The sequence below is a fragment of the Tigriopus californicus genome, chromosome 9, assembly GCF_007210705.1.
Source record: "Tigriopus californicus strain San Diego chromosome 9, Tcal_SD_v2.1, whole genome shotgun sequence".
Lineage (NCBI taxonomy): Eukaryota > Metazoa > Arthropoda > Copepoda > Harpacticoida > Harpacticidae > Tigriopus > Tigriopus californicus.
In genome coordinates, this window is record NC_081448.1 from 9,179,476 (window position 1) to 9,188,405 (window position 8,930).

Genomic DNA, 8,930 nt, shown 5'->3' on the forward strand with positions numbered 1-8,930 from the left:
CAACTACATCGAAGAGTACTCTAATCAATCACGATCCGTGTTCTGAGGCTTCATCGTGGGCTAGAGGGAAAGGTACGCCCGCGATTGCTTCCAAGAGGGTTCCGCTATTGATACAATGTGGTACATTCTAACGCTTACATGCGAGCCATTCCTTTTGAATCAAGCCAAAAAGAGCTCAAGATTTGTATGTGAAAGCCAATGAAGTAATATTGCAAAGGTTCGTGTTCCGACGATTCGTACACTCACTATGGAAGTTCAAATGGTTAGAGCTGACACCTGAAGAGAGGTGTCTGAGGGAATGTCAGAACTGGCTACGAAGGTCTTTGGGTGATAAATTGAAACCATTATGTACGTATGACATCTTAAATAGCCGGCTCATTGTTCCAGTGTTGGCCCACTGGTACTGCGAAAATACAAAAAACTGGATGGGGATGAATACGATTGGAATCTTCAATCCCCCAATCAGATAGCTCACAGTATAACAGATAAATATTGGCAAGCAAAAAATACTAAAAAAAAAAACCACGCTTCAAAACCTGATGGGGATGATATTTAATTTTATGTAATGGCTTTTTGTTTTAGGGGTTTGCGAAACTTAAAACAAGTCGTTGAAAAGTCTCAGGGATCTGAGCCCAGTTTCTTAAAGCGAAGGAGAGAATTTTTAATGGAAGAGATATCTAACTTATGTTGTAAAAATCGATCTTTTCTCGATCTAGGAGTCACTCCTTCGCTTTTGAAAAAAATGGACTTTAGCCACTGACCAATAAATCAGCCTTTCGACCTTGATATTGCAAGTTTTGAGAGTTTTGAATCATTTTTAGGTATTTGGAGATCGTCCAATGCAGAATCTTTTTTTTATATGTGCTTTCATGAAACCACGTGGACAACCCTGTTGTTACTTGCATTCGACCCTTGCTTGTCTCACCGAAATCCATATGATCTGTTTCCCTGATTCATTGGATGGCTTCGTTTATGGAGCTAAATCCAAAATTGAAGGCTGATACCAATATATGAGTGGCCTTTGATTTCGTTTTTTATTGACAAGATTAGAATTGGCGAAGACATGGTAAACAAGTGGTTTTAGAGAGCAAGGGAGGAGGGTAACAAAGCAATCATGAATCGGAAATACTGGTCTTGGATATGCATGTGTCCTCGGAGAAACGAGCCACACAAATCTACCGGGATTAACTGATAACGTCGGGATATTTTTGGCTCCTGAGATCTCCCCGTGCGATGCCTTTGAGAGTGTAGTTTGGAATGTTCTTCATCAATCGGCAAGAGGATCAAGAGGATCTTTGCCTCACCTTTAATTCAGAAATACCCTATCGTAGAAAGAGACAACGAAAGATGATTAAGGTCTGGCCAATCAGTGATAACACCAAGCACCTTTCAACCCTACCAATTCTCATCGGTTTCTCTTTGGCATATGTAAAGCCCTTTGGATCCACTGGCGACGACGCAATGAACCACATTACCCTGATCATCATAACCTAAATCATAGCAACCATGCCCAATTCATGACTGTTCCCGATCGCTGCATACATGTAGCAAAACAAACGTCTCGATAACTTCAATATCATTCATACCTTCCACACTCTGACCGATCCCGCGTTCATTGGCTTTCATGTGTTCCATTTTAGCCTCATTGTGTTGAGCCTTGGCCATGCTTGGGTCACTTCGTCGTCCAAAACGTGTCGTGTAGAAACCTTGATTTTCGCGTTCTATGAATTTTAAGGAGAACCTCTCTGAACATCGGTCAATACACGGGCAAATAGACGGGGATACTTACTAAACAGATTGCCGTTCATTCTCTGTCCGTGACTGGACGACAAGAGAATGATCACAACCACGAGGAAGATCAATCCAAATTTATTCATGTCTCTTTTAGGCTTGGCTTTGGATGGGTTTGAGCTGATGTCGAGGAGAAACTGTTGGCCTTTGAACGAGACATTGTCCTTTTTATATCATCCCTCTCATTCTCTCTGTCTCTTCTCGGATTGAGCTACGTTTCCCGCCACGAAAGCTCTCAGAACTCAACAAACACGAGGGAGAAGGACTTTTTACCGCGGACTTGCTTAATAAACATTCAATATCTATTCCACTATCGAGCATTTTCTTTGACTAATTGAGGTGATTTGAGCCAAGTGAAAAGGCTGAACATTTGCCTTGTCTTTGATGAGACGAAATTCTCCAAGATCAATTTCTCGGCATATTTCGACTGTGGAAACATTTAGGTTGGTTGATGTTGCGTGCAAGGACACTGTCGTTGATGATGACAGGTAGACTACAGTATCGGCTGATGTAGGAGGCATCAATGAGTCCCCCCTAACACCTTACACACCTCGCCTCATCGTGGTAGGATAGAATTGCATGTCCAAGTGTACTTACTGTACTCACGTATAATGTTCGCTCTGCGGACAAAGCGGAAGATAGGCCGCCCGCCGTCAGTCAGCTGAGGGAACTTTCAGATCCGAATGTCGAACGAATGTTGTGGATCCATTCTGGAAGGCCACCATTCCCAAGATGTTTTGGCTCTGTTCATTATTTGTGTCCATTTGGGTTGAGTTTTCGGGCGCTCTGGGTCATGAAGATTTAAGGTTTGTGTTTGTATAAGTAATTGATGTTTTATGCGTATGGGTAAATCGTCATACGAAATATTTCAGTGCTCATAGACATCCACGAAATTTGGCTGTGGGTCCCGAATCTGCACTTTATGACGCAAAACACGGGATCAAAATGGGTGTGCCGAATGGAGGCTGCGACGATGCTCAGGTAAGTAAGGTCTTCAAGTATGGATTGGATTGGACTTTGACCTCCCATTAGTAGAATCTTTTGCTTTAGACGGGGCTGGACATGGATTGGGATGGAAGTCCGACTGAGTACGTTTGCTACTATCCAACTAAGCCTTTGATTCCCAACCGGAAGACCAAGTCCAGATTGGAGTGCGTCCATTTAGCCTCAGATTACTTGCCTAGTAAGAAGGTTCGTGATAGTTGGGCTTGAGGTCATCAATAAAAGAGTTCCTTTGTTTTCCCCAGGACATTTTTGCATGAATGAGAAATTGACGTACAACGCGAGCATTCCCACCCATGGGGATCATAGACCATTGTGGCCCAAGTTTGGAGAATATCGGTAATTTGACATCCAATCCTGCATACAGGACATCCTCAAAGTCAAGAAGAAAATTGTTTCCTGCTCTATGATGTTTGCCATGTCAGAAATTGCGTTTTTTTTTCTTGTTAAACGTAAAGCAAATTTCCGGTTCAATATTTAAGCGCTATTCATATTTATCCATCCCTCTTCCTTTGTTCTCCTTGATTTTTCTTCTTCCTCGGTTTGGCACAGTTACGTTCCTCCTCAAAGATGGCTCCATAATATTGAGCATGGATCGGTGGTGATGCTCTATCATCCTTGCACCCATCACCGCGTGGTTGATAAATTGAGGCAAATCGTCAAAGGGTGCCTTCGCAAGCACATCATTACCCCTTCAGCCGCTTTGACGCGGAAACGGGTGAGACTTTCATGAGCTAAATCATTGGGGAAATGGGGGAATCATTTTCATGCTGATGTTGGTCGTTTCTCAGCCATTGGCTTTGGTGGCCTGGGGATGTCGACTCACCATGTCCGGAGTCAATGAAACCGAGGTGGTCCAGTTCATACGTGATAAAGGTGCGTAGAGTATAGCTTGGTCTGACTAAATTTGTCGAAACAATTCACTCGTCTTTGGGTGTTTTAGGATTAAAAGGACCAGAAGGAAGTTTGCCTAAAGAAGGACAGTACGATTTCCATCTGCTGGAACAGGCTCAAGTCGTCCCTGGGTCGGACGAGCGAGATGGTCACATCTGTCCTCATTACTCATGAAGCATATTATACATGTTCATTAAACATCCTCGCCAACATTTCTTACCTGGTCACAATTTTGTGAAAGCACGCATTCATCGAATGATTGAGGGGAAAAATACTCTTGTAACTACAGTTCCTTATCATGTTTTTTGTTTGCTTTATTTACTCACGATTTCAAAGTATCAGATTTGACTAGCTCAAGTACAACTAGCTCCTGTCGGCCATGCATTTTTGTGCCACATGTGCGAGGTCAATTACGAAAAACATCTCTGACCTCAATTTCAGCCCCCACTCTTGTCAGACTTGAAATGCCAAGAAATGATAAGTTATCCTCAGAGATCGATGAAGAGAGGGAGCTGGAAAAACCATTTTGAAACCAACAAGATTGGCAAACAGCAGGAACAATTTTGGAACAATAACCGTTCAATTTATTATTATCATTATATTTTTTCAAAACAAAATTCCATTGACTACTCCATAGACCACTGGAATCTGGACTGCAATGGCGCCGCCGATAAATACGTCAGCTGGGAAGGACTTGAAGTTTCAAATTTTACTTAAATGCAATATTTTCCTGATTTAGACAACTCTTAATTGCTCCATTCACGTTCGCATGTTGTTTCTGTTGTTTTTATCCTGTTTCGCTTATGTTCGCTTAACTCAAAAGTATTAAAGCACTTGACATCAATTCCATCAAATCCATTTGCAAACTAGGTTTCAGTCTCTTAGACAGGGTCGGTCACGGGATAATTCCGAAAATCCCACCCTCCAAGGGAGGGTATGAAAATGCTTTGGCCAAGAAATTTCTTTGTGTTTTAGGTCTATGACCGAAAAAGTCAAGTTAATTGTAATCAACTAATAATTGGTAATCTTTTTTGATCTAACCTTGGATAAGGCACTTGTGGCCCTAAGAGCAGGGCTGTGCAAATCCCGGCAGTTTAACGAAAATCCCGTTCCGTGGAATTTACGGCCGGATTTTCCGGGATTTCCTTGATAACCTATTTTTTAATGGATAATTTTGCCGGAAATTTAGTAATACATGAAAAATCGCCGAAAGAAGAGAGACTGGAAGCAATAACAAGCTTCTTATCCAATTGAGAACCTTGCCTTGGATCCCAATCTCATGGAGCCTGTTAACTAAAAGACCATGATCTACCTTATCAAAGGCCATGGTAAAGTCGAGATAAACTACATCGACTGATTCATGGCTCTCCAGTCCCTCAATAACCTGCTCTATATGTTCAATCAGTTGGGTAGCCGCGCTAAAATGTGCTCAGAACCCATGCTGGCTAGGAGGAAGGACTTCATGTATATCAAGAAATCAAGAAATTCAACAAGTTTGAACTTCATGATCTTCTCAAACACCTTCGCAATATTCGAAGTGAGAGAGATCGGCCTATAATTACTGGAGAGTGACTTATCCCCCCCTTTGAAAATTGGAACAACATGAGCTACTCGTACCTTCAGAGAAGAGGGGAACTTGCCTTGGTCCAAGATGCATCGCATCAAGTATGAGAAAACAGGAGCAAGAACCATTTATGGGCAAAACCAAATTTGCGTAAGCAGAAAACCCAAAATATGCATAAAACATGCATAAAAACATTGAGTTAAGAACTAGTCATTGCTTTAGGAGAATTGTTGGATAATTTCAAATAAATTTAAAACCTTATACAACCAAATATAAAACCTTAAAAAAAGCAGATTTTTGAAAATTTACTTTAGAACCGTCCAAAAGACATTTAGTTGAGCGGTCACTGAAAATTTCACAAATATCAATGAAGTCTTAAAGAGGCTACTTTTTATCAGTTTCAATAAAGCCTTCAAGAAACAACAAAATTTATAAGATTATTTGTTGTATGTATTGTCTTCAGAATACAAGTAATGCGTAACTAAGTGTACACTTGATGATAGTAAAACACATTTTCAAAGATTACACTTCTTGTCGTTACAATTACACCATTGTAAAATATAATGGGAGTACAGTTCCTTTTTTGAAAAAAAGGAAGGAATTTCAGTAATTTCGTTACTACTGCCTTGGTAATTGGGTGCTCGTTTGGTGTGGTTAAGGCTGTATTTCCGTTTGGCCCAACTTGGAAGGCCTTGAACCAGCGTGCTTATGCTTGGACCTATGATCCTCATCCTCGTTTTGAGTTGTGTTTGAATTCTCGGGATCGGGGCCACTTGGAAAAGGTGATTGATTATTCCCTTCTTGGACGGCAAACTCTTGGCATATGTTTTGCTCCAAAACCCACCGGCTCTAGATTGGATCGTCCTTGATGCTTAGGCTTTGGCCTGGGCGCGAGATCTGACAACTTACTTATTCGTCCGCACCTGGACGAGGCAGAGGACGCTGTTACCGTCTGTGATAGAACCGAAAGAACTGACTCTGTGGGGGTAAACGTTATTCTCCACCGATTAGTTGGCGGTGCTACTTTTTAAATCTTAACCTGACCTCATATAACCTTAACTAACCTAACCTAACACGATATTAATAACCCTTAAAGTCTCTATCTAAACCTTTTACCATTTTGCCAGAAATTTAAAAATGAGCACCGCCACCTAATCGGTGGAGAATAACGTTTATCCTGTGTGCGTGCCTCTGCTGTCCATCTGTGTTAGTGCATGCATGGAGGTTAGTGTCAGCGTCTGCCCATGCAAGAGGAACACGTAACTACACGTAGCCAGTGAAAATAGTGAATGTGGGTCGTTGCTCGAGCTCTGAAACCGAACAATTCTTCAATGTGGACTGTGAGTCGTTATGGAGGGCGGGTCCTGGTCCCCGACCTGGCCCGACTCAGCCTCATGCCCGCTGCCACCAGCGCCGCCTTCTCCTCCACCCCCGTGGGACAGGTGGGGAGCCCGGCTTCGGCTTTGGAGCGCTTCTCCAACCAAACCAAGCCCGAGGAGTTACGCCGAAGTCAATGGGCTCGACCTCAGTTCCCCGTGGAGCGGCTGACTCAAATCTTGGACCATGACAACCACGAGATGCGGGCCAAGTTCCGCCGCTTCATCTCGGACCCCGTGATGACGCCCAAATACAACATCTCGTTGGCCGAAGAGCGAGAATTGGCCTTGCAAAGGCTCCAGCGCATTTGCGATCACGATTTCATCTCTGTGCTCGATTTCTGGCACAACCCGTTGCGGGTGTTTGCGGCTCACGAGTTGGCGGCCGTTATTGACCCGGCCATGACCACCAAGATGACGGTTCAATTCAATCTGTTTGGCGGGACGGTCTTGAAATTGGGCACGAAGCGCCATCATGATCGCTATCTCCAAGGCATTGACAATCTCCAGGATGTGGGTTGCTTCGGTTTGACCGAACTGGGCTACGGTAACAACGCCGTTGAAATGGAGACCACGGCCGTGTATGACGACCAGGCCCAGGAGTTTGTGATCAACACGCCCACGCCTTTGGCTCAGAAGTACTGGATCACCAATGGAGCCGTGCACGCCAAACACGTGGTCGTTTTTGCTCAGTTGATGGTGGCCGGGAAGAACGAAGGCATTCACGGGATCATCGTGCCCATCCGCGATGATCAGCTGCAGGTCCTTCCCAATGTGCTCGTCGAAGACATGGGCTATAAGGTACAGACAGCTCTTGAATGGGTCATATGTGTATAACTTTGTGAGATGAGCGAATCAAATTCGGGAGGGGCTTCTTGCAGATGGGCCTAAATGGCGTGGACAACGCCAAGCTGACGTTCAAGAATGTTCGAGTGCCACGCGAGAACTTACTGAATCGATGGTCTGATGTCACACCTGAGGGCCAGTTCCAATCCGAAATTGGCAGTGGGCGAGCCCGTTTTCTAACGGTGGCTGATCAATTGCTCTCGGGTCGTATTTGCATCGCCTCCATGTCTCTGGGTGGAGCCAAGGCCTCATTAGCCATCGCTTTACGGTACTCTGCGACGCGGCTCACCGTGGGCCCCACCGGCAAATCGGATACGCCCATTCTGTACTACCAATTGCAACAGAGAGCCTTGATGCCACTTTTAGCTCAAACTGTGGCCATCAATTTTGGCCTGGATTACGTCAAGGACCGCTGGGCCTTCCAAAAAGAGGATGGATCCGAACACGCTGAGGTGGTCACCATGTGTTGTGCCATCAAACCCATTAGCTCATGGAACCTGGAAGAAGTCGTTTCCGTGGCTCGAGAACGATGCGGTGGACAAGGCTTTTTGTCCTGCAATCGCTTCGGCACATTTTTAGGATTAGCTCATGCGGCCATGACGGCTGAAGGGGACAATTCTGTTTTGATGCAAAAAGTGGCCAAAGAGAGATTGACCGCATTGAGTAAAGGCCAAGATAAACTGGATCTGTCCACGCCGTCGAATGCCGATGTGAAATACCCCGAATACATGCTCCATCTGTTCAAAGTCCGGGAAATGAAGCTGTTCGAAGAGTTGGGTCAAAAAATGGCCAAAGCTGGCAAGGCTGGTACCTTCTCGACTTGGATGTTGGACGAAAGTGATTTGATTCAGGCCGCTGCTCGATCCTATGGAGATCGTCTGATCGCTGAGCAATTTCACAACACGCTTCAGAACCAAGATAATGCGGATCTCAAGGAAATTTTGACTCAGATTTTTTCCTTGTACTTGTGCTCAACTTTGGAGAGGAACTTAACTCAATTGTTGACTCTGGGAATTATCACCCCTGAACAGGTAAAATCTTGACGTGAATTTGTTTTGAGCCAGTGACTACAAAGTTGTTGTTTTTTTTTCTTGTTTTTTTAAATTTCAGAGCGTTGGGATCAAGGAGTTATCCAATGTGTTGTGTGCCGAATTGGCCCCGCATTCCATGGCTATTTGTGATTCATTTGCTCTCAGCAATGAAATGCTCTCGGCCCCGATTGCTTTGGATTGGGTCCAGTACAACTCAATTGATAACCAAGGCGAAGTTTCTCAACTGCAGTAAACAATCCCTCCCTATGATTCAGTTGATGATGTCAAATGTCAGTTTTCGAAGAAATATATTTACCTACGATCATATAGCTTGGAGATCATAATAACTGGAGGGTTAACGATAAAGGTAGCAATGGCAAAAGACATGAGATCGTCTATGATTTGTCATTGTCCTGTTTTCAATTC

The 8,930-nt window shown here is 43.9% G+C and overlaps 3 protein-coding genes across 3 annotated transcripts; 2 read left to right on the plus strand and 1 right to left on the minus strand.

Moving 5' to 3' along the window:
* Positions 1-1,015: 1,015 nt before the first annotated feature.
* On the minus strand, positions 1,016-2,370 carry LOC131886878 (uncharacterized). The gene is made up of 4 exons (XM_059235320.1): positions 1,790-2,370; positions 1,587-1,721; positions 1,400-1,490; positions 1,016-1,322 (listed from the first exon to the last, which is right to left on the minus strand). Exons 1-4 carry the CDS (start codon positions 1,875-1,877, stop codon positions 1,307-1,309), a joined length of 330 nt encoding a protein of 109 aa, XP_059091303.1. The 5' UTR covers positions 1,878-2,370; the 3' UTR covers positions 1,016-1,306.
* A 91-nt stretch (positions 2,371-2,461) lies between these two features.
* LOC131886871 (uncharacterized) lies at positions 2,462-3,899 on the plus strand. Its single transcript, XM_059235307.1, has 7 exons — positions 2,462-2,597; positions 2,664-2,772; positions 2,842-2,974; positions 3,039-3,132; positions 3,346-3,511; positions 3,585-3,669; positions 3,737-3,899. The coding sequence occupies exons 1-7, from the start codon at positions 2,524-2,526 to the stop codon at positions 3,859-3,861; spliced, it is 786 nt and encodes a 261-aa protein (XP_059091290.1). The 5' UTR covers positions 2,462-2,523; the 3' UTR covers positions 3,862-3,899.
* A 2,556-nt stretch (positions 3,900-6,455) lies between these two features.
* LOC131886860 (uncharacterized) lies at positions 6,456-8,831 on the plus strand. Its single transcript, XM_059235287.1, has 3 exons — positions 6,456-7,428; positions 7,509-8,504; positions 8,584-8,831. The coding sequence occupies exons 1-3, from the start codon at positions 6,541-6,543 to the stop codon at positions 8,755-8,757; spliced, it is 2,058 nt and encodes a 685-aa protein (XP_059091270.1). The 5' UTR covers positions 6,456-6,540; the 3' UTR covers positions 8,758-8,831.
* The last annotated feature ends 99 nt before the right edge of the window (positions 8,832-8,930 follow it).

Excerpts from the sequence above, each read along its gene's own strand:
- LOC131886878 (XM_059235320.1), bottom strand. The coding sequence starts at position 1,877 with ATGAATAAATTTGGATTGATCTTCCTCGTGGTTGTGATCATTCTCTTG. Across the intron at positions 1,722-1,789 it reads AATGAACGGCAATCTGTTTA|AACGCGAAAATCAAGGTTTC; the intron begins GTAAGTATCCCC and ends TAAAATTCATAG. Across the intron at positions 1,491-1,586 it reads GATCGGTCAGAGTGTGGAAG|GTTATGATGATCAGGGTAAT; the intron begins GTATGAATGATA and ends GCTATGATTTAG.
- LOC131886871 (XM_059235307.1), top strand. The coding sequence starts at position 2,524 with ATGTTTTGGCTCTGTTCATTATTTGTGTCCATTTGGGTTGAGTTTTCG. Across the intron at positions 2,773-2,841 it reads GAGGCTGCGACGATGCTCAG|ACGGGGCTGGACATGGATTG; the intron begins GTAAGTAAGGTC and ends CTTTTGCTTTAG. Across the intron at positions 3,133-3,345 it reads CCCAAGTTTGGAGAATATCG|TTACGTTCCTCCTCAAAGAT; the intron begins GTAATTTGACAT and ends GGTTTGGCACAG.
- LOC131886860 (XM_059235287.1), top strand. The coding sequence starts at position 6,541 with ATGTGGGTCGTTGCTCGAGCTCTGAAACCGAACAATTCTTCAATGTGG. Across the intron at positions 7,429-7,508 it reads TCGAAGACATGGGCTATAAG|ATGGGCCTAAATGGCGTGGA; the intron begins GTACAGACAGCT and ends GGCTTCTTGCAG. Across the intron at positions 8,505-8,583 it reads GAATTATCACCCCTGAACAG|AGCGTTGGGATCAAGGAGTT; the intron begins GTAAAATCTTGA and ends TTTAAATTTCAG.